Source organism: Tupaia chinensis, unplaced genomic scaffold, assembly GCF_000334495.1.
Source record: "Tupaia chinensis unplaced genomic scaffold, TupChi_1.0 Scaffold146687_1, whole genome shotgun sequence".
In the NCBI taxonomy this organism is placed as follows: Eukaryota; Metazoa; Chordata; class Mammalia; order Scandentia; family Tupaiidae; genus Tupaia; species Tupaia belangeri.
This window is the reverse complement of record NW_006206544.1, coordinates 3,372,437-3,397,475: the sequence shown is the minus strand read 5'-3', so window position 1 is coordinate 3,397,475 and position 25,039 is coordinate 3,372,437. Positions and strand designations below refer to the sequence as shown.

At 39.8% G+C, this 25,039-nt stretch overlaps 1 protein-coding gene across 2 annotated transcripts in view; it reads right to left on the bottom strand.

The window, feature by feature from the left end:
* The window catches only part of SNX7 (sorting nexin 7), a 92,802-nt gene that overhangs the window by 9,938 nt on the left and 57,825 nt on the right, over positions 1-25,039 (bottom strand). For both annotated transcript variants that reach the window (XM_006169016.3, XM_027768499.1), the window contains exon 8: positions 5,721-5,873. In XM_006169016.3, coding sequence (XP_006169078.3) covers positions 5,721-5,873 — 153 coding nt within the window. The remainder of the gene's footprint in view (positions 1-5,720; positions 5,874-25,039) is intronic.

The window sequence follows — 25,039 nt, the reverse complement described above, 5'->3', positions numbered from 1 at the left end:
GTATATTCTTTATTTCTTTTTTATAAACAATTGTACTTGACTTTTGTTGCTATTGTTTTCAATGAGCATCAACTTTATAACCAGGAGACTAAGGTTGTAAAACAAGGATTTCAATACATCTACCATTAATGCTAAGATATACAACACAAAGACATAAAGTATATTTCTGTACTATATTTCTTAACCTCAAACTGTTAAATTTGGCCAAAATGAACGTTACTGAAAACTTAGGCCAGCTAGACTGGGTGGTGGGGGGTAAGCGACCTCTGAGAGTTACAGAGAAAGTCAAGTGAAATACCATATGTAGCATACAGGGTAGGACCTGATCATAGCAGGAACTCACAAATGCTAACTTAGCAGGCACATGTTCAGAACTGGAAGGCCAGAACCAGCAGGTGGCATGGTGGTTAAGATGCTGGACTCCTACATAGCTGACTATGGTTCAAGTCCTGGATCCAGCAGCTTGAGAATCATGCTGGATATGTGTGTGCATGAACCAAATCCCAAGAGGACAAAGGAGAAGGGATGGCAGCATGGGCATCCTTTCTGGGGAGAGCTTTCTCACTTTCTTTCTTTCTCCTTCTCTCTCTGACAAGTGAAAAGACCTATAGCAAAATTAAAATTTAAAACAATCTGCTATGTGCTACAGATATGCTGGATCATAGCTCCCTCTACAAAAGATATCCTTTGCCAAAACTTCAAAGATCTCTTTCTTACCATCCTTGACGTTTTAGAAACAAAGAAAGAAAAAATGTCAATCAAAAGGCCTTCAAGCAAGAATATAAAGTTGATGTCTGTTATCTATTTAACAATGAAGGTGATTTCACTGGACAAGGTAAATGTTTCACCGTATTTTTGCACCTATCTCTCCAAAAAGCAATTGTTCTCTTTTATAATTTTTACCAAACTCAGAGGTACTCTAAAGCAATGGCTAGGTAGCTACAAGTTCCTACTAGAAAGTCTAAACAAGCTCTCTTGAGAACCAGCAGTTAGCGTAATGGCTACGTCGCTGGGCTCCCACGTAGTCGACCGCGGTTTGCATCCCGGACCTGGTGGCTTAAAAACCACGCCGGGCACATGTGTGTGCGTGCCCAAAATCCTGAGAGGAGAATGGAGGAGAAGGGATTGTGGCGTGACCATCCCCCCTGGGGGATGATTTCTCGCTTTCTGTCTCTATGTCTCTCTCTGTCTGGCGAGCGCAGGCGCCCTATAGCAAAAAAACCTCTCCAAAAAAAAAAAAAAAAAGAGAAAGAAAGTCTAAACAAGCTCTCAAAGTCCATTTGTAAGAGGTCGCTAGATAACTAGGAGAACTCAATGATATTTCAGTTGTTTTCATAAGATGACAACCTTCCAATTCAACTGCCAAGGATCATTTCCTCTCAAACATTCTTCACCTTTAGCGTCGACAGCAATAAAAATAGGACCTAACCAAGGAACAATTAGAAAACATCCACCTGCTTTATCTAACATGCCATTTTTGGGGACCAGCAGATAGCATAATGGCTATGTCGCTGGACTCCCATGCAGTCGACTGTGGTTCACATCCCGGACCCAGTGGCTTAAAACTCACACCAGGCGCGTGTGCATACGTGCCCAAGATCCCAAGAGGAAAACGGAGGAGAAGGGACTGCGGCGTGGCCATCCCCCCTGGAGGGTGATTTCTCGCTTTCTGTCTCTGTCTGTCTGGCGAGTGCATGCGCCCTATAGCAAAAACCTCTCAAAAAAAAAAAAAAAAAAAAAAATAAAAATGCCATTTTTTTTTTTTAAAAAAAAAAAAAAAAAAAGAAAGTTAACATGCCATTTTTTATTGTTTCAACATACTTTCATATTAGCTGAAAATAATTTTCTTTGGTTCTTAGGCACTTTGAAATTATTCACTGTGTTCAACTGGGGATTTGGTTTTATTGTTCTCTTATTGTTTTATAAAAAAGGCTTAATAAATTAATAATTAACTATGTAGGAGAAAATGAGAATAACCTCATCTTATCTATTTAAAGTTTAACTGGAGACATTAGATTTGCATTTGGACTTAACTGTTTCCCAATAAATTTAGACATCTAAGTATATTTCAATATGACAGTAATTGAGTCTGGTACAGACCTATAACTCTTACTTATAATCTGATCTTCCTGTCACTTTGATATTTAAATCTTAATGTATAAACAAGCTGTGACCATTTCATTTCATAAAAGTGAATCCAAAGGCAAATGCTGATATCCCATTTCATCTATCACACTAGGAATTGACATGAGGATTTATCTATGTAAATGCTGATGAGAAAAAAGTATTTCCATTAGGAAATGATTAGATTATAATGGAAATGGAAAGATAAACTTTGTATATCTGAGACATTCTAAATTTAACAGATTAGCAGATTGTTGTTGTCCAGGCTTCACAATCCTGCTAATTAAGATCTCTGGATTACTGGGAACCAGCAGTTAGCGTCAAGGCTATGTCGCTGGACTACCATGTAGTCGACAGCGGTTCACGTCCCGTACCCGGTGGCTTAAAACTCATGCCGGGCGCGTGTGCGTGCGTGCCCAAGATCCCGAGAAGAGAATGGAGGAGAAGGGATTGCGGCGTGACCATCCCCCCTGGGGGGTGATTTCTCGCTTTCTGTCTCTATGTCTCTCTCTGTCTGTCTGGCAAACACACGCGCCCTATAGTGAAAATCTCTCCAAAAAAAAAAAAAAAGATTTCTGGATTACTTAATGATTCTTACTTTCTGGTTTTGTTTTATTGAACTGATGTACCAAATCTGTTAAGTTTTTCATGGGGTCAGCAGGTGGCATGGTGGTTAAGGTGCTAGATCCCACAAGGCAGACTCCATAGTTCAAGTCCTATACCAGTGGCCTAAAACACACAACAGGTACGTGTGTAAGCATCCAAAATCTAAGAGGAGAATGGAGTAAAAGGAAATGTAGCATGGCCATCCTCCTGGGTGGATGTTGATGTCTCACTTTTTCTCTCTCTCACTGTCTCTCTCCAGCAAGTGCACACACTTTAGGGCAAAAAATTAAAAAAAAAAAAAAGGTTTTCCTGGTGGAGGGGGAGGAAACAGCAAGTAACTAGAGCTATAGGCATCCTTTGAAGCTATACAAAAGAAAACAAATGATCCTTCCAAATTTCTAAATCTAAGATGCAGTACTTTGGTATATTTTAAGTATCATTTAGAAATATAATCTATGTGTGGGAGAGTTAAAAACATAACACATTGATAAAAACTACTGTGATGAACAAAATCTGTAATATGACAGAATGATGGTAATTTTTCTTTCCTTCTAAGAAAATTGTTTTGTATAAACTAATTTCATCTATAAGAATAAGAGACATACATATTTATGTGAGAAGTACAGACAAAATCAAAACATTTTAGTTGGAGTTCTATGGAATTGAACATTTTTTGTTAAAAAAATAAAATAAATCCAAATCTAAAAAAAAAAAAAATGTGGCATACTTTACTGTTTAAAGGAAAATATATGAAATACATATGTCATATGATTTTATGCCCTACTTTTTATTACATAATTATATATATGATTACATATGTTAATTTTCAAAGCGTCTTCTCACAAATTAGTTCAGTACATTGTCATAACAATTTTGTAATGCTAAGTGTGGGAAGGTTCTACTCTAAAGAAGAGGCAAACTTATTTCTGTGAATTTAAACAGTTAAGTGGTAATAAAGTCTTATGTTGATAAATATCATTTATTACATAGAAATATTTCAAATCATTCAAAATCTGGAAGCTATGGGCAATTCCTTTAGTTACTTGGATTTACTTAAGGTTGTAATACAGATGAAAGATAGGGTGAGATAGAATGATCTTTCCAGTTCTAGCCAGTCCAAAAAAAAAATCACCTGAACCCATCCAGCAATCTCTAGTCCACAACCATGAAACCCCTAGGTCAGTTCACATCTCTGCCTTTTTTGTTACAACCGTTTCCTAACTAGTTTCATCACTCTGACCCATATATAACCAGATTGATCCTTCTAAAAGGCAAGTCCAATATTGCCACTTCCCTGCTGAAAACTCTTCAATGGCTCCAATTTCCTTTAGAATGAAAGATGAAAGACTAAATGCATAAGGCACTCTCTTCGGCTTAATCTTTCAACTCAACTCTACCTCTACGCCTCCTTCTTCGAAAGAGAAAAAAGAAAAAAAATCAGTAATTTGAACACGTTCTTTCTCACTTCTAGGCTTTTGTGCATTGTTTTTCTTGCCTAGAACGCTGCCACTCACATCTTTATCTGTTGAGCCTCTGTGTATTATTCAGGTCTCAGATATATCCTGTAAGGAAACTTCCTAATTCTTTCAGGTTCAGTTAGATGCCCCTGCAGTATCTTTCTACACTGGAACTCATATCACTTTCTTATGATCTTGTTTTAGTTGACTATTTCTCTTTCTGGCTATAACTACATGACAAAAAGAATGTGTTCTGCATACTATGGTCTATCCAGGGCCCTGTATAGTATCTTGGTAGGGGTTCAGTGAACTTATGTAGAATGAAAAATATCAATATAAGTTAATTTTCCAAAACAAAACATTTTCATTTAAAGTACCCTTATGGGCTATTTTGATAGTGCAGTGGTAACACTGCTCAAACAAGGCTGGGTGCATGTTAAAGATCGTGGGCTCGGTTCCCCTATCACACTAAGCCAGCCACATGTGCCATGATCCAGGCTGGCTGGGAGGGTTGAGGAATCACAGCACTATGATGCTTGTCTTTCTCTCTTTCTGCCTTTTATGGAAGAAAGGAATAACTCAAAAAATTATCTTTAATTTGATAAACACAGCACACAATAACACCGATTTAATATATTTAATATACTTATTATTCAACCAGAGATCAGGTTAAATATGTGTGTTTAAATATACTTTGTAGAAAAAGTATGCTTAGAACATGTTAGGTAAAAAAGAACAGTATTATAGCATTTATTTAAGAGCCAGATGGTGGCACAGTGGTAAAACATGATACCCAGTAAGGCAATCGCACATGGAAGGTTCCCAGTTCACATCCAGAGACCTCCCTGAGAATGCCGGCTGCATGTGTGCCCATGATCTCAGGCTGGCTTATGGCTGGGGATAACCTGCAGAGTCAAGACCCCGTTGGGGATGGGCTCTCTCTCTCTCTCACTTTCTCATAGAAACAAACAAACTTAAAAACAACAACAATAACAACAACAACAACAACAACAAACTTATTTAAAACACTGGAGAAATGTTATAAACAAATAATAATAATTTGAAAAGCAAAATGGCAAGTAGATTCTTTCCTAAACAAACAAAAAATTTTGTTGTTCTTTGGGTACGAGGAAACCTGCTCTCTTGTTGATGACTTTTAAATGGCTACATGGTGGAGACAGTAGGGGAAGTATGAATCTAGGCCTTGAACTGATGATCTGCACTCTCAAACCTCTGCTCTTATCCTTCCTTTGCAATCTCTTGACAATACAAGCAAGACAGAGGGGTAAACACTATGGGCAGCCCTTAGGAAGCATTACAAACTGCTTCAGAAGAATTCGAATCCTTCTAAAACTATAAAGTGAGGCGGGAACAAACAACAAACAGTAACCCCACTGGCACATGGAGCCACTGAAGAGGTTTTCGAATGTAACACTTGGCTCTGTAATAGACTCTTTCAACACAGTACAGATGTGAAGTTAAACAAGAATAGAACTTTTTAAATACGAAGCAATATGAAGTGTCACTAGTTACCTGTTCATAATAGTGGACGTTCTCCTCAGCCATCTCTGTAAACGCTGACTTCAGATCGTTTTGCATATTCTGTTTCCATCGTTCCCAGTCTGCTTTCAAAGCATTGTTAGCACATTCCACTTTATCTTCAAGTTTTCCAATTTCTTCTGTAAGCTGAAGTAGGTCACAGAGAGAGAGAAACTGATCTACATATTCTGCCGCTAGGTGAATTACATGAACATTATGCCAAACCAGCTTAAGAACTCCTTCTCTGAAGTCACCAGTACGTACAGTGTGTACTAGTCAAAGTGAAAACCCTGAGTTCAGTCAGGGCTGTTAAACAGAGTTCTACGCTGGCCAAAGATCAGCTCTTGACCTTGGTTAAGTCTTTCAAAACTGGGCTTCATTTTCACTATTTATAAAGGAAACTGAACTACTGGATGATCTGAAAATCCTGTTGAATGAACACTCTCAATACCACTGTCATTTCTGTTGAAAATTACAAAAAAATAAGGAATTATTTATTATTATTTTAAAAATTTGTTATACAGCATGTGCACACATTAGAGAGAGACAGAGTGAGAGAAAAGAGAGAAAGCAAGTTGTCAGGTCTGGGACTCAAACTGGTCAGCCATGTGGGAGTCTAGCACCTTAACCACTACACCACTTGTTGACCCCAAGCCATTTCCATTTGAAGAGAAGCTACAGCACTGTTATGGTCACCAAGACACCCAAGGGCCCTCAAGATCACATAGGCCCTCCCAGCTACAAGAGACCAGGACTGACAGGAGCCAACATGACTCCACAGTGAAATACCCTACACCTGACCTTATGTGACAGGTCACAATCAAAATCTACAGTGTACTGTAAAAATGTTATATATTAGTTTTAGTCTGTGTGTACAAAACATACATACAACATAAATAAATTTTCTTTTTTTGGGAGAGGTTTTTGCTATAGGGCACGTGCGCTCGCCAGACAGAGAAAGACAGAGAGACAGAAAGCAAGAAATCACCCCCCAGGGGGGATGGTCACGCCGCAATCCCTTCTCCTCCATTCTCTTCTCGGGATCTTGGGCACACATGCACACGTGCCTGGTGTGAGTTTTAAGCCACCGTGTCCAGGACACGAACCGCGGTCGACTACGTGGGAGTCCAGCGACATAGCCATTACGCTAACTGCTGGTTCCCAAACATAAATAAATTATATGATTAGACTTGGGTCCTATCCCAAAGATGTCTCAATCTAATGCAAATATTCCAAAATCTGAATATTCAAACTCTGAATATGAAACCCTTCAGGTCCCCAACATTTCAGATAAGGGATGCTCTCCCCGTATTCATTATCTGCCTCCTCTGAACCAGGCATTCTAGAACCCCAATATTTGGTAGTGAGAGATTAAAAAACCCTGCCTTTACCCCAGCTTATACTCCACCACAGAGACAAAACTATAAGCAAGAGACATATGAACTGGCATTAGATGCTAAAGATAAAAGTGAAGCAGCAAAGTGGATAGGAGATGCTAAGGTGCAATTTTAGACAAGGTGACCAGGGAAAGCCTAAATAAGAAAGCACCATTTGAACAAATCTCTGAAGTAGATGAGGGAGTGAACAATGGGGTTCTCAGTGAGAAAAGCCCTCCTAGCTGAGGAAACCACAGGGCATGGCCTGTAGGTAGAAGCATGCCTGGCATGTTCAAGAACAAGGCTGTATCAGAGTGAAGAAAAAGCAGGGGAAATGAGGAAATGAGGTCAAGAAGCAGTGAGTGACCAGAGCATACTGAACTACGCGTCTATGGTGAGGTTCTTGGATTCTGTGAAGATCCGAAAGTAAGCAAGATTCGAGGGAGATGACACCCTCTTGCTCACGTTTTAAAATGGGCATTATCTGTTACCACCATTTTGTGACTGAAAGTATTTGTAAGAGATCAGCACTGAAGAAAAATTCTATTTCAAAGACGTTAAAATGTGAAACTATGTGTCTTAGAATAAGCTATGTTGTCTCCATTGTTTGTTTGAATTTACTTTTTGTTTGGTTTGGTTTTTAGTTTTTGCTATAGGGTGCATATACTTGCTGGAGAGGAACTGGGAGGTGGGGTGGGGTGGTGAGAAATCACCCCACAAAGGGGATAGCCACGCTGCAATCCCTTCTCCTCTTAGGATTTTGGACTCACATGCACATATATGCCTGGTGAGTTTTCCAAGACACTGGGTTTAAGACTACACAGTTGGTTATGTTGACTCTAGCCACTTCAACCACCATACCACTGGCTGGCCCACAATTTTTTTTTTTTTTGATACAGGGTTTTATTTCTTTGTTTTTATAGCATTGCAGCAATACATGGTTTTATTTCCCTAAGAAGAGATATTCAGTATTACAAAAATTTTTTATTACCTGTGGGTAATGAATTGTAATATATTGACTTTGATATTTTTGCATGCATGTTTTATTTTTTATTTTAGGGAGGTTTTGCTATAGGGTGCATACACTCGCCAAAGAGACAGAGAGACAGGGGGGATAGCCACACCACAATCCCTTCTCCTCCACTCTCCTCTCAGGATTCTGGATACACAGGCACATGTGCCCAGCATGAGTTTTAAGCTGCCATGTCAAGGACCTGAACTGTAGTCGACTACATGGGAGTCCAGTGATGTGACCATTATGCCATCTGCTGGTGTTATATATTTGAATTTTTTACTTTCCTTTTTTATTTGTAGGATAGAACTATCTCAGCAAGGCCATTTATTACTTTATGGTATGTGCTACTCTTTTGGATAATCATTCTGCTAAATCTTGAGGATATGTCTAATGGGATGCTAACTGCATAACTAGTGTTTATAGGCTGTGGATACAGGATAAACTGAAGGTAAAATTCATGGAAGGCCAAACTCAAGTGGCATTTGAATCTGCTAGAAAAGCTCCTATGCTGGTTAGAAAGCTCCACTCCTCTGAGTTGTAGGATGGAGTCTTTTCATTTGCACAGCCAGAAATTAGTAATGAAATGTCCCTTGTGCATCAGGAATCACATCCACCTTTTGCAGTCCCACTGTTACTCTCCTCTGCTTCAGCTTTGCAGTCTAAAACTGCTATGGACTAGAGTAGGATTACTGGCAGAGCAGCTCTACCAAAATTAGCTTTAGGAAACACAGAATCGAAATCACATACAGTCATGTGCCATATAGTGATGATTCAGTCCATGATGGGCCACATGGATGACAGCGGTCCCAGCAGATTATAATAGGCTGGGTATGCAGTAGGCTATGCCATCTATGTTTGTGTAAGTACACTTTGTGAGGTTTGCCCAATGATGAAATCAGTCAATGATGTATTTATCAGGATATACTCCTATCAGTAAGTGACACATGGCTTTTATTTTATCTTCCTCCACTTCTGGAAGGACTGAAAATGGTATCACTGGCCAGGGATTTCTTACAAAGAATTTTGCTTAGTCCACGTGCAAATCTCCCCTCATAAAACCCTTGGAAGTGGTCAGGTTTCCTGGCGGTTCTGCTGAGGCCAAGAGCTACTGAGTTCCTAGAGAAGAATTCTTCATTGACCTCACTCCCATTCATAGCCTTCTAGGTACAGTGCTGGGATTAAGAGGACTGACAACAGTTAGACCAACCTCAATTTAAGTTCCTCCTCTGTCTTATACAAGCTGTGAGGCATTGGTTATGGTTATCTGTTGAAGTCCTAGTATCTTCCTCTATAAAATGAACATAAAAATAATACTGGCTTCATAAGGATTTTAATGAAAATTACATGAAATAATGAACATGTGTGGATTCTCACAGTGCAAGGCAATTTGCCTACTAAATATTCTGTCATCACCATCATCCTCACCAGCACCATTGTCATCATCACCAGCACCATTGTCATCATCACCACCATCATCCACATCACCACTACCACCATTGTCATCATCACCATCAGTTAGTGAAACTGACACTGATTTCCCCTCCTCTCCCAGTGTTTTGGTTTCTAGTAATACACCATTCTTTGGCCAACGTCTAGGTGGTAAGTCAATTTCTGGTGCTATTTCTTACCTATTCTCACTAATGTAGGTGATACATATACTTTATATAGATATCATCAAATCTTATTTTTTAGGGGGGATATAGAAGAGTATTTCTTTTTTTTTTGATGAGTTCTTTATTATTTCAATTTGAAAAGAGAAAAGAGACATCAGGTATTTCTTCATACTGAAACATAGTCTCAAAATTTTAATTCTATGAAACACTGATAACAAGCATGAAGCATCTAACTCAAATTAAGAATGATCTGGGGACCAGCAGATGTAATGGTTATGTTCCTGGACTCCCACATAGTCGACCATGGTTTTCCTTCTGGACCTGGTGGCTTGAAACTCAAGCCAGGTGCGTGTACATGCATTGTCCAAGATCCCAAGAGAAGAAGGGAGGAGAAGGGACTGCAGTGTGGCCATGCTCCCCAGGGGAATGAGTTCTCGCTTTCTGTCTCTCTCTCTCTGGTAAACACATGAGCACTATAGAAAAAAATCTCTCTTTAAAAAAAGAAAAAAAAAAGAATGATCTGCACTACATCTTTCCTAACAATTGATAAAAGAATAATATAACTAGATAGCTTTCCTGTTAGTTGACTTCAATTTTAGTAAGTTCTTTGGTACAAAGACTGCAGTATAACTATTGTATCCATCTAACCTCCAACAGAACACATATACTCAACAAAATTGAGCTGAAGTGGGAGAATGAGATGTTTCAGGAACTTGCCAGGCCCAAAAAAAGCCCCTCTAGTGCTCCTGTGCATGCCCCTTTCAGCACCATGCAGCTGGTTTCAATAGCTGTGCCAATAGGAAATTCAACTTGAATTCTCTGCTATAAAGCAGCACAGAAAGACTGGGTCAAGAAGAAGTCATGGCCCAGCTGTAGTGGTACAAGTGACAGGGCATTACTGCTGGAGATGGGGCCTGCATGAGGTCCCGGAACCTGACCAGGCTGAGCCTACACCTGTGACCTTGGCTGACTAGGAGGCTGGGGCAGGAGGAGCAAGGCACAGCAAGACCCTATCAAAAATGATCTTTCTCTGGGACCAGCAGATGGTGTAATAGTTACATCGCTGGACTCTCACACAGTTGACTGTGGTTCGAGTCCTAGACCTGGCAGCTTAAACTCACACTGGGTGCATGTACATGCATATCCAAAATCTCGAGAGGAAAATGGAGAAGGGATTGTGGTGTGACCATCCTCCGTGGAGGGTGATTTCTCACTTTCTGTCTCTCTGTCACTGTCTGTCTCTCCGGCAAGTGCACATGCCCTATAGCGACGTCTCTCTTAAAAAAAATATTTCTCAGGATCAGTTGATGGCATAATGGTTATAATGCTGGACTCCCACATGGCTGACCATGGTCTGAATCCCAGACCTGGGGCATTGAAACTGATGGCAGCACATGTGTGTGTGTCCAAAATTCTGAGACGAGAATGGAGGAGAAGGGACTGCACCATGGCCATCCCCCCGGGCGGGGGTGTTTTCTCACTTTCTGTCTCTCTCTTTGGCAAGCACACACAACCCGTAGCCAAAATATCTTAAAAACAAACAAACAAACAAACAAACAAACAAAAAACTTCTTTCTTCTTAATTGCCCATAGTTTTCACAGTTGACTGATTCAACCTTTTTGTTAAGGAGTTTGGTATCTATTAAGATACAGATATGCCAATACAAAGCAAAAACCAAATGCTATAATAAAAAAACAGAATGTGATATATACCATAATGGAGGGAAAATATTAATATGGTACATAAAGATACAGAATGGAGCATTAATTCTGATGGTGAGGAAGGGACACTTTGTGAATTCCCTAAGCAGGGATGGGATAAGAAAACACCCCTCGGAGAGCATGGCATGGTCATGGATATGTGTACTACACAGTGTGGAGAAAGATGGACAGGAGGCTGCTTTGGTGAGGGCTAAGAGAAACATGGCAACTGCAGATAGAAGACTGAAGGTAGACACAATACTGAGTAGAAATGGGTTCTGTAGGAAATGGCAAGCCACTGAAGGTTCTAAGCAGGGGAGACTCACCATACTTCTTATATTCAGGGTCAGAGGTAAGTAGGGATAGTCAGCAGATACAAGTAGACAGTGGAACATATTCTAGAGTACTGTAGCACTCTAACTACAGTTGGAGACATTCAATGTAAACAGCTAAGACAGGATTTCAATGTTCACAACACAAAGAAATGATAAATGTTTGAGATAGTGGATATGTTTATTGCTCTAATTTAATAATTTCACACCACACATATGTACCCCATAAGTATGTACAACTATTATATGTCAATTAAAAATGATAATTTAAAATGACAGCAGGTGGCATGGTGGTTAAAGCTCTGGACACCCACATGGCCAACCATGGTTTGATTCCTGGACCCAGAGGCTTGAATATCACTCCTGGCACATGTGTGTGCATGCTCAAAATCCTGAGAGGAGACTGAAGGAAAAAAGACTGCAGTGGGGCCATCCCCCCTAGGGCGTGTTTTCTCACTTTTCCTCTCTCTGTTGCTCCCTGGTGAGTACATGTGCCCCGTGGCAAAAATATATATTTTATATATATATATATATATACTTACTATATATTATATGTATTATATATATTTATAATTTTAAATTTTATATATATTATATACATATATATCATTTTTTTTGGAGAAGTTTTTGGTATAGGGCGTGTGCGCTCGTCAGACAGACAGACAAAGAGACAGAAAGCGAGAAATCACTCCCCAGGGGTGATGGCCACGCCACAATCCCTTCTCCTCCATTCTCCTCTCGGGATCTTGGGCACGTACGCACACGCGCCCGGCGTGAGTTTTAAGCCACCGGGTCTGGGGTGCAAACCATGGTTGATTGCATGGGAGTCCAGCGACATAGCCATTATGCTAACTGCTGGTCCCCATATATATAAAATGTTTAAAAGAAAGAAAAGGAAGAGTAGGGGGAAGAAGTAAATCAGTTCACCTGAATGGCAACTGCGGTGACAGCCATGAAAATGGAAAGGAAGATCAAGTTCCTTCTCACTCACCCGCTTCCCCAGCACCTTCCACTCAGCATTCATCTACTCTACATTAGGCACTAAAATGAAGGGTGAAGGAATAGACCTTACCCTCACCAACTCATGCTAACATGGAGGAATAAAAAAAAAAAAATTGAATAAAGAAAATGTGAAGAGAATTTCAATAAAGCAAAGTAAAAATTCACGGAAGCATGATTACTTTAGAAGTTTGGAAGACTTGCAGGTGGTTCTTTAACGCTAGTACCTAGCACATGAGGGTAAAAGGGAGGATAGAGAAGCAGGCAGTTTTTAGACTATAAAGAGGTTTCCCTGGGAGTGTCTAGAAGACAAGTGGCGTCCCAGAAGGAGTTTATGAATGGGGAGGAAGCGGCAACAGTGGTAACAGATTCCTGAAAAGAGAAAATCTGAGACAAGACTGAAATAGTGGGAGGAAGAATGCAGGAGGGTCTGGCACCGGACTAGGGTAGGCACTGGGAGAAAAGTCTGTGTGGCTGATAAGGTTAACTGGGGAAACAGGTGAAGCAGGGCATGATGGGCGATGAGGGCCTGAAGGCATCAGTGAGTCTAGACACTCATCCCACATAGCCCTGCAGGGTGAGATACACTGCCATACACACACTCAGCACCATCAGTTGCAAACAGGGCAACAATGTTTGGAAGTCAATGGCAGTACAGATCACACTTAAGGTTGGAAGCTTCCAAAGTAACTTTGCTATACGAATGTGGGTGATTTGGATAAGGACAACTGACATATCACCTGCACCGAAGCAGAGCTAAATATTTTAAATGATGAAAAGTTAAAGCTATATGCCCAAGGAAGACATGTAAAATGGTAAGGAAACTTCTCAGAGAAGTGCTCTGCCTCTCAGAGGAGCTGACTGCAGCTCTGATCTCCTGAGAGACCTCCGTCTATTATCAAGGTTTTTAACTCGATATTTTAGTAATGTTTAAATTGCTTTAGAATTCCTTGAAGAACAAAAATGCAGTGATGTGATTCACTTGGGAACTGTTAAAATACTTGGTCATACAAAATGCCTAGTCCACTTCATTAAAATACATAAATACATGAACTGTTACCTGTGACTTTGATACAATTATTTTGAAGTGCTGAGCTTTCAGAGTTATCTGAATAGTGTAAAACATTTTACTGGTTCGACGTAACTCAAATGCCATTTATATTCATTTAAATTGAAGCTTTAAGCCTGGTGTATGTATAGCAGAATCAAGTCTCAGGGACAAATGCAAATTCAGGAAACCTTGCATAGTAATTGGGTTACAGGAAATTTGATATGAAAAAGTAACTGATTTCTTTTCTCTTAAAGCCCAAAGTAGCCTGGCCATAGATAGTGGGGGTGCTGCTATACAATTGGGGCCCTACGGGACCAGCAGTTAGTGTAATGGCTATGTTGCTGGACTCCCACATAGTCCACCGCGGTTGGAGTCCCGGACCTGGTGGCTTAAACTCACGCCGGGTGCGTGTGCGTGCGTGCCCAAGATCCCAAGAGGAGAATGGAGGAAAAGGGATTGCAGCGTGGCCATCCCCTCTTGGGGGTGATTTCTCGCTTTCTGTCTCACTGTCTCTGTCTGTCTGGCAACTGCAAGCATCCTATAGCAAAAACCTCTCCAAAAAAAGAAAAAAAAAAAAATTTCAGGCCCAACGAGAAGGCTCTTGGTTGAGATCCCATGTCCACCTTAACAAGCTAGGCACACGCTGATGAAAGGACAGGGTGAAAGGACAGGGTGAGGAGCTCTGTGTGGTGAGACACTGTTAGCATTGGCTGTCTCTCTCCTCCCCTCTTCCCCAAAAAAAAAAAAAGCCAATAGAGAATTTATAATCCCTTGGTGCTCATCAAGAGAACCACCTTGTGAGGTTAAAGTCCCAGGCCCAGGCTGCCTGAAAACACACAGGAAGCACTTACTCATGCACCGATCCTGGTGAGTTGGAGGACTCAGAAAGGAGCATGGTGAGACCAACTCTGTGAAACGTGATTCTCTTTCTCTCAAGGACATGCACACACTGTACTATGAATAATAATAATTAAAAAAAGAAGAAATTTGGTATAAAAGTAAATACTATTTAGCAATTCTACATATTTTAGAGCCTAGTTTGTTCAGGCATTGGCTCAGGCACCTGAACAGGGAAACAGGGATGAACATGAGGGGGCAGGTCTCCACCTTCGGGAGTGACTTGTAAGCAGGGGCCTAGGATCCACATCGCTTAGGGCATTCCCTACTTTAGCTAAACAGTTCCCTTAGAGTCTATCAATGAGTTTTATTCTTTCTCATAAAATAAGGAGGTACTTTCCACACTAAATTGAAAACTTTCAGAATATCTAGATTCAAAAAGACCCCTAAAAATGAAACACAGCTTGATATCCCATAACTATTCCTCACTGCACGAAATATTTACTAGATGAAATTGAAGTATGCAGGAATATAGATAAGGAAACAGTCTGATGTATTAAATTCCAGTGAGCAGCACTGTTTCCAGCACATTTCTGCATTTGCAGAGCTCAGCTGTGTATGAGGGGTGGGATGAGTACCTGGTACAAGGACGGGTGCAGTGCCTGCCTCAGTGGTAAGAGCTCTGTCTCCTAAGGACATATGCTCTCCCCTCTAGGTCAAACCTGATCTCACGTATACTGCCCACTCAGGCAGATCCCCTTCAAAGCAATCATGTGCCATGCTTCTTCTTGGTCTTAGGTATTAGTAAGTTGTTTTTGCATCCTCTTCCCCTTTCTCCCTGACCCTGAAGAATTCTGTAATTACATTTATAATCGCATAAACACATTTATACGTCAATGATCTAAAGCACGAGTTGTGAAGTCCCATGGGTTCAAATTCTGTATGACCTCAGACGCAGTCTGTTTATTGAAAGAGAGCAGTTTCCTCATCTGTAAAATAAGAAAGTACCTACTGGGATTGTACTGAATAATGTGTTAGCCGAGTACCTGAGACTTGAGCACTTCAGACCTGTTGGAGTTTGAGTGGTACCTGCTGTGATTATGAAAGGATTCTTGTCAAGGTATCAGAAAAGTCCTGACTGAATCTGTCCACTCACTTGTCCTGTGTTAGGGAATCCCTACCAAAGACCTGCATAAGGGGCTGGATGTTGTATGGTGGTTAAGGAGGTAGGATCTCACACGAATGACTGTGCAGTCTGAGTCCTGGACCCTGTGGTTTGAGAAACATACCAGGCAGGTGTGTGACAGTGTCTAAAATCCCAAAAGGAGGAGAGGTAGAGAAGAGAATGAGGCATGACCATCCCTCATGAGTCCCATGACGGATGGTTCCTCTCCTTCTCTCTTCTCTCTCTCTCTCCCCAGAGGATGAGAAGGAGGAGGAGGAGAAGGGAGGAAGGAGGAAGACCTCCCAATTCTGATATGGTTTTACAATAAGATCAATGTGGACTGCTTTCTTGTGTGTGTTTTTTAGTATTCAGTGATAGTCTGGAGGATTGCCAGTCATAAAGAAACACAGCATGATCTTGTCATAGACATTTTATAGAGATAAAGAAAGCAGTTTTAAATGAACAGAAACACAATACACTTATATTCATATTAACTTTTAAAACAGTGGCACTGACCACTGATGGACCTTTCACAGATTTACTGGAGCATTCACTTCAACTTTCCTATACTATAGAAAGTTGACTTCTTTTTTTTTTTTTTTTTGGAGAGGTGTTTGCTATAGGGCACGCGCACTCGCCAGACAGAGACGTAGAGACAGAAAGCGAGAATCACCCACCAGAGGGGATGGTCACGCTGCAGTCCCTTCTCCTCCATTCTCCTCTCGGGATCTTGGGCACGCACGCACACACACCCGGCATGAGTTCTAAGCCACCGGGTCCAGGACGTGAACCGCGGTCGACCACGTGGGAGTCCAGTGACATAGCCATTATGCTAACTGCTGGTTCCCTAGAAAGTGAACTCTTCACAAAGATGTTTGCACTACATGCCATATTAAAATATGTGTTACAAGGAAATATGAATGACTAGCGACCTGTACATTTAATAAACAATTAACATACATTGGCATGACCATTCTAAAGGGGTTAATTGTCATGACTGCCAAAAATTTAATCAAAGTAATATTTATAAAAATTATGGGTTGAGGGGACCAGCAGATATCATAATGGCTACGTTGCTAGACTCCCATGTAGTTGACCACAGTTTGAATCCTGGAACTGGTGGCTTAAACTCAGCCCGGGCACGTGTGTATGCGTGCCCAAGATCCTAAGAGAATGGAGGAGAAGGGATTGTGGCGTGGCCATCTCTCCTGGATGGTGATTTCTCGTTTTCTGTCTGTGTCTTTCTGGCAAGTACATGCACCTTATAGCAAAAACTTCTCAAAAAAAAAATTATGGGTTGAGGAATCAACTTCCCTACAGTCTATTTCTCTAGGAATAGCTGTCAGAATAATAGAGGAACATATCCAAAGTTTTCTGAATCACTGTGATTTATCACTGCTAAAAAGCAACCTAGGTGGAACTTTATTACCTCTCTTAAGAAAGAACCATCCTTGTTGGCTATTTAATCATCGATCCTTCACTGCTTATTGCTGATATTATAACCTAGAAGTAGAGGTAAGTAAATATGGCTTATCTTGACATTGATTGATTGTATTTACGAGTAAAAATAGTAAGGTTACAGGATAGCATAATTAAAATTCAGTCTCTCCAATATTATGACCAAGTCCCTAATGGCTAAACAGTTTATGATGGCAGCTCCTAATGCATTATCGGAAGACTTACTTCTTTATTAACAAGTAATGACAATCTCACAAAAAGTAATCGAGGATATAGAAATGCATAAGGCTGGCATAACTTTGATTTAAAAATATAGAAAACCTTTTTTTTTTTTTTGAGAGGTTTTTGTATAGGGCACGTGCACTCGTCAGAAAGACAGAGGAGACAGAGAGACAGAAAGCAAGAAATCACCCCCCCAGGGGGGATGGCCACGCCGCAATCCCTTCTCCATTCTCCTCTCGGGATCTTGGGCAGGCACACACATGTGCCTGGCATGAGTTTAAGCCACCAGGTCCGGAACTCGAACAACGGTCGGCTACATGGGAGTCCAGCAACATAGCTATTACGCTAACTGCTGGTCCCTAGAAAACCTTTTTTGTAAAAAAAAAGTAACTTTATTAATTATAGTGAAGAATCTAAAAAATTATTCCAAGTTTTCTAGCTATTTCTTTCTCTTAAATTTCACCTTTAATGCTAGTTTCTTTGCTAATCCTTCCCAAATCAACATTTATGTACAAAGCAGGGTTTTTTGTTTTATTTTGCAATTCCCCATATTGGCCCAGAGTTTGTTTCTTTAATATTATTAGAACAAACAATTATTTTGTTTTTCATCTCCTTTCCCACTGGAATGTAAACTCTTCCATTAGGGGCCATGCCTATGTTTTCACCATCAGTCCCACTGCCTGAACCATGTGGGAATTTGATAATTTGGAAAATGCATAAATGATTTTGAGATTCTGAATCTAGGTTTGTTTCCCTACTGGCTCTGTAAGGATTCTCTATACTTTAAATACCATAAAAACTTAATATGTACCTGTATCTGAGCCTAACGGCATATATCACCAAAATTTTTGAGCAAAACAGCACAAATTGAGGATGGTAGGTATTCTTAGTTAAAAATATCCCATTGTTTTCCTTTTTAAATGGCTCCTTCATTATTTCCTTTTAGGGGAAAAAAAATTCAACCACTCACTTTATTTATTCAAATGCTAAAAATTTCTCTTCATAATCAGAAAAGCTTGGAAAATTTTGAAAAGTTCTTGAAAACATTACACCTAAATAAAAAGATTTGGATTGCCACTCCATCAGAAAACAAAAGAAAATTCAAAAATTCAACTCTATTCTGACAACTACCTTCTCTTAACACTACTAATTAAATTGCAGGAGAACGATAAGAGGCCTCTTAACAATAAAATTGTATTATTTTCTGACTCATGAGAGAGGTAAGATGTGTCTGAAGAAATCAGATATGCTTGATTACACAATACAGCTCAGGCATATGTGTGATTACTAAGGTAGTACTTTTTATATACTTTACAATATACACTTTCTGTAAAAGTGGAAATCTTTCTCCCTGAAACATGTTGCTGATCTTGTTATCCAAATGCAATTTGTTCAGTAAAACACAATATATTTTCTAAAAATGACAAACTGGATCATAAAATACCCACAATGTATCTGAGATATCACCTTTCAAGCCAGTACCTCCAACACACTAACATCCCTCAAAGAGTAATTGTGATATTCTGTGACACTGTGAACAACAGAAACAGTTACGGAAGTGGTCACGTCACAGGAAATGGAGAGCTCTTTAAATCTTCTGCACAATAGAAGCACAGTAAGTTTACTACAGAAAAGGGTTTTCTTCTTTTTAGGTGCTTCCAGGAGTCGCATTATCATAAACTTTTTGGAGTCCGATGCTGTGGTTAAGATAGCCAGATCTCATATGGCCAACCACACGGTTCAAATCCTAGACCCAGCTGCTTGAAAACACACTGTGGATGCATGCACCTGGGTGTTTAAAATCCTAATATGATGGGGAAATGGAAAAAGGATTGCAGTGTGACTGTCCCATGGAGGAGAGGTGCTTTCTCTCTCTCCGTCTCTCTCCAGCACACATGCATGCACGCATGTGTACACACACACGCACATTTTAGAAAGGAATGATGTGGCTCCTTAAAAATAAAACAAAGAAAATTTAAGATTTCTTAACTCTTTAGATAAGATAATGTGGGAAGGCAGAATATGTCACCCCAACATATTCTTCTTTAGCCTGTTTTCAGATAATTATTCAGAGGGTCTGTAGACACAAGAATTAACTTTAAAAGAAAAAAGACCTGATCTTCAAAAACACATTTACGTCAGTAAAGTACGCATCAGTTGCAAGCAGGCTTTCCGGATGCTCTCCCCTTACCTCTCTTAGAATAGGAAGGAGACTAGGGGTATGGCACCTGGCCCAGAAAGACAGGGTTGTGTGCATTTACCTGCCCCTCAGGCTTTCTTAGCTTAGCCCCAAACCTCCTCTGGCCAGGATGACATAAAACTATGAGTCATTTGGCTTTTTTTAGAGTCATACTTTGTATGGTTCCCATATGTACAAGTATATGTTAAAATAAATCTATATGCTTTTTCTCGTTATATATTGTCAGTGATTTTCGGAGGACCTCAAAGGGCAAAATCCTTCACTGATAAAGTAATTTCCTGTCAGTTTTTTTTTTTTTTTCCTGAAGAACACATTCTTAACCTAGAGTAGCAGTATGCTATATACTTTGAGTATCCTTTATTGCAAATGCTTGGGACCAGAGTGTTTTGGATTTTTTTTTTTCATTTTTGAATGTCTGCATATACATAATGAGGTATCTTGTGGATGGGGCCCAAGTCTGAACACAGATTCAATTATGTTTCATAAACACTTTTCACACATAGCCTGAAGGTAATGTTATACAACTGCAGTGTTTTGGTGGCAACCTGTCACTGAAGTCAGGTGTAGAATTTCTACTTGTGTGGATTTGGGAGCATTTGGGATTTTGAATTTTCATATTAAAGATGTTTAGCCTATATTACCATTAGGTTTTCTGAGGTTAAAAGATTATTTTAGGGCTGGTTCTGTAGCTTTGTAATTAAGTGCTACACATAGAGAGCCTGATCTCATATGACTGACCATGGTTCAATTCCCAGCCCTGGCAGCTTGAAAAACACACCAGGGTATGTGTACATGCATGCCTAAGTCCTGATGGCATGGAGAAATGAAGGACAAAGGACTATGGCATGACCACAACCCACTGGGAGGTGCTTTCTTTCTCTCTCTCTCTGGTGAGCAAAAGTATTCTGATATTCAAAAATAAATAAATAAAATTCAAAGGTAAATCTGAACTTACTCATTTTAAACAATTTAATTTTAAACAGGCCATATGATTTTGTTATGAAATATTTTTATTTTATTCACCATTTAACCAAATCCTTGCAATAGACTGTTTTTCCCAGCAGACTGACATAAGAAAATAGGGCTTAAGTTTTAAATGACTTCTTTTGTAATCAAAACTGAGCAAGGAACCCCTAAAAAAGGAATGGGCCCTTTGGGTTGATGAAGAAAATAGAAATTCTCCAAACAACAACAACAATATAAATTACTAAGACCTGAATTAAAAGTTAAGTGTCTTTCTAAGGGGCTTGGAATGCAATGGTCTTTTACTTTTTAATGGTTTAAAGTAAGGGGTGAGACTTCAAATTTTGGTTATGGTGATTAAGTAACAGTGGCGAAATTATGGATACAAGATTCTGAAATTCTCACTTAAATGAAACACAGGTTTTGTAATGGGGACTGGCTTTAGTCAGCCGGACCCCACCTTGTTAGTCAACAGGTTTTTCTCCTTCTCAACTGGGTACTATCTTTAAGATTTCTCTTGGAAACGCAGGAGATGGACATCTCAGGCTGTCAACCTGAAGCCCAAACAATGATGAATGTTCTGCCCCAAAGAACTAACATTCCTGTTTCAAAATATGTTTGGATACCTAAGCTAAAAATGAGCCTGATCCATGCTTTCCTATACATGGTCACTAGTGCTCAGCATTTTCCTTAGCCTGTAAAGCCTCTGCAAGTTGGCTGACCAGTTGAAGACATTTTTTCCCTTGTCTTCCTGGTATGGACACACTGCAATAAATTCTCCTTTCTACCCTCACCACAACTTTGCCTCTGTGTGTCTTATTGAGTGGCAAAGGCTCAGATCTGCTTTAGGTCTCTGGAACAAGGTGTAGGATCCCTCATCTGGCAACAGTTAGAACTTAAATTCTTCAGATGTTTTGCAGGAAGGAAACTGCTGGCTGTGGGCACACAGATCACAGACTAAACATGCCAAGAAGCCTGACGATTGCCCCCTCCCGGAATGGAAATTTGATTACCCAGTGTCCTGCCAATCAAGCAAGTCTATGAGATGATAGTGCCATCTTAAATCAATTAGTAAACTATCACATGCTTGGGACACCTACTCTTAACTTTCCCCTTAAAAATGCACATGAGGAAATCCTCAGGAAGACCAGGCCTTTTCAGCAAGAGCTCCCTGCTCTCCTGCTCTCCTGGCTCTCCTTGCTTTGCACCTTGCATAAAGCTTCATTCTCCTTCATCGGAATAATAGCCCCTAAGAAGTAAAAACTAAGTTTTTCTTTGTTTAGTCTCAAATATATCTACCAGGTACAAAAAAGAAACATCTCCTGGAGTCCTAGGTAAGTTTCTCTATGCAATTTGATGTGCCTATATGCTCGTTTGGTCCTAACTAAACAATGCTATCTGTGCCCTGATTATGGTCCTATAGCGACCACATCACGAGAGCCTCAATTATTCCAGTTCTGTAAGACACAGACTTTGGTAGCATATCAAATTCCTTTTATTAAAGGAATTTCTTTTGGAAGGAAAGCTTAATTTATATACTTGGACATACACATTATTCCAGTTTTATGACGACTACTTTTTTAATCCATTTCTTCCATGATGAAGAGAGACAGAGACAAAGAGACAGACACCTCAACAAGATTCTCACACTGAGGTCCACTCCTCACCTCAGCCAGTCCCAAGTCACAGGCACTTTTGTGCCCGATGTATTTAAGGAGGTCTCTGAATGTGAGCCCATATTAAGAAAAAATGCTTCACCTCACTCATCTTAAGATAAATGTACATTAAATCTAGAATGGGATACCATCTTCACCTTTCAGATGGCAAGAAATGTACAATTAGATACATTGGCAAGGGTGAGGGTAGAGGGCACAGGAAGGACACTGATAAGAATGCAAATAGTGGGACCAGCAGATGATGTAATGGTTATATTGCTGAACTCTCATGTAGTGGGCCACGGTTCGAGTCCTGGATGCAACGGCTTCAAATTCAAGCTGGGTGTGCGTGCCCAAAATCTCAAGAGGAGAATGGAGGAGAAGGAATTACGGCATGGCCATCCACTGTGTGTGTGTGTGTGTGTTTGTGTGTGTGTGTGTGTGTGTGTGATTTCTTCCTTTCTGTCTCTCTGGCAAGCACATGAGCCCTATAGAAAAAATCTCTCATTTTTAAAAAAGGCAACTAGCACTCCCTCTGTGGAGCAATTTGGTAGCAGCTAACTCTTTTAGCCCTTCCTATAGGCCAGTCACTAGTCTAAACAATTTATGCAGACTGACACCCTTAGCCCTCTGAGCCAGGTTTTATTACTACCTCTGCAAATTAACAAACTAAGGCACTGAAAAGTTATTAAACTTGCCCTAAATCACATAATTAGTAAGGATGGCGTGGTGGTTAAGGGAGATAGATCCCACATAGCCAACTGTGGCTCAAATCCCAGACCCAGTAGCTTGAAAAGCATGCCAGGCAAACGTGTCTGTGTGCTCCAAATCCTGACAGGATGGAGAAGTGGAGGACAGGGGATTGTACCATGATCACAGCCTATGGGGAGGTGCTTTCTTTCTTTATACCAACCCCTTCCTGGTCTCTGTCTCTGCCTCTGTCTTTCTCTCTCTGGTGAGTACGCATGCCCTTTAGCAACTAAAGAAAGATATAAAAATTAAATATCATTTGTCTGGGTTCTTTCACTAGAATAATGTCCTCTAGGCTCATCCATATTGCCTCAAATGCTAGAATTTTGTGCTCCTCAATGGCTAAGTAGTGTGTGTGCGTGTGTGTGTGCCACTTTGTTTTTAGTAGATTTTTGCTTTAGGGATGTATGCTCGCTAGGGAGATAGCGACAGAGAAACAGCGAGAAATCACTCCCCAAGATGAGATGATCATGCAGTTATCTCTTCTCCTCCATTCTTCCATCTAGATTATGGGCATGCACGCACATGTGAGTTTCAAGCCACCTGGATTCAGGGCTTGAATCATATTCTCTTTATCCATTTGTCTGCTGATAGGCGCTCAGGCTGATTCCATGTCTTAGCTACTGTAAATTTTGCTATAATAAACACTAGAGTGTACCTATCTCTTTAACATACTAATTTGCTTTCTTTGGATATATGCCCAGTAGTAAGATTGCTCGCACAGAGAGAAAAATTGCATGTTCTCACTCATTTGAGAAAATAAAAAAGTTAACATCACAGAAATAGAGAACTGAAGGCTGGGAAGGGTAGGAGGGAGATGTTGTTTAATAATTTACTACAGTTTTTCTTTTTTTCTTTTTCTTTTCTTATTTATTTATTTATTTATTTTTATTTATTTTTTTTTTTTGAGAGGTTTTGGCTATAGGGCGTGTGTGCTCACCAGAAAGACACAGAGAGACAGAGAGACAGAAAGCAAGAAATCACCCCCTAGGGGGTATGACCACGCCACAATCCCTTCTCCTCCATTCTCCTCTCAGGATCTTGGGCATGCATGCACATGCGCCCAGCCTGAGTTTAAGCCACAGGGTCCAGGACTTGAACCATGGTCGACTACATGGGAGTTCAGTGACATAACTATTACGCCAACTGCTGGTCCTGTTTACTGCAGTTTTTGAATAAAGTTTTCAGAATACCATTGAATTATTTTATGTAGATATAGATATATAATGGGTGAATGTGAAAAGGTAATAGATTTTGTGTTATCAAATCAAATAGTCAATCATACTGAGTACACTACACACCTACCCACCCCAAATTTTATTAACTTATAAAAATTCTTATCCATCAGTAATAGAATAAATCACCTTTTATACATAAGAAATGGATATGAAATTACAGTTAGGTAAGTGGAGTAAGTTCTAGTGTTCTGTAGCATAATAGGGAAATTACAGTGGACAATAACTTATTGTATATTTCAGAATAGCTAAAATAATGAATTATGAATGTTCCCAACACAAAGTAATGATAAATGTTGGAGATGATGAATATACTAATTACATTGATTGGATCCTTACACATTATATTCTTATATTAAAAAAAATCACACTAAACTCCATACATATGTACCATAATATCTCAATTAAAAATAAAATATAGAAATATGTTAAAAAATTAAATATTCTTTGATTTAGCAGTTTTGCTTCTAGGCATGTATTGTACAGATCTACTGATCCATTTATAAAATATATACCAAGATTCTTCAATGAAGTATTGTTTATAGTAGCAAAATATTAGAAATAATAAGTATTTACATCAGTGGTCAGGTCAAATAAATGTTGGTGCAAACATACAAGTCAATACCACATATTTATAAAGACCAATTAATGAGATGATCTCCAAGTTATGTCATATTTAAAAAACCATGTGTAGAAATCCTTACAGCATACTGCCACATGTACACAGAATGGGAAATCAGT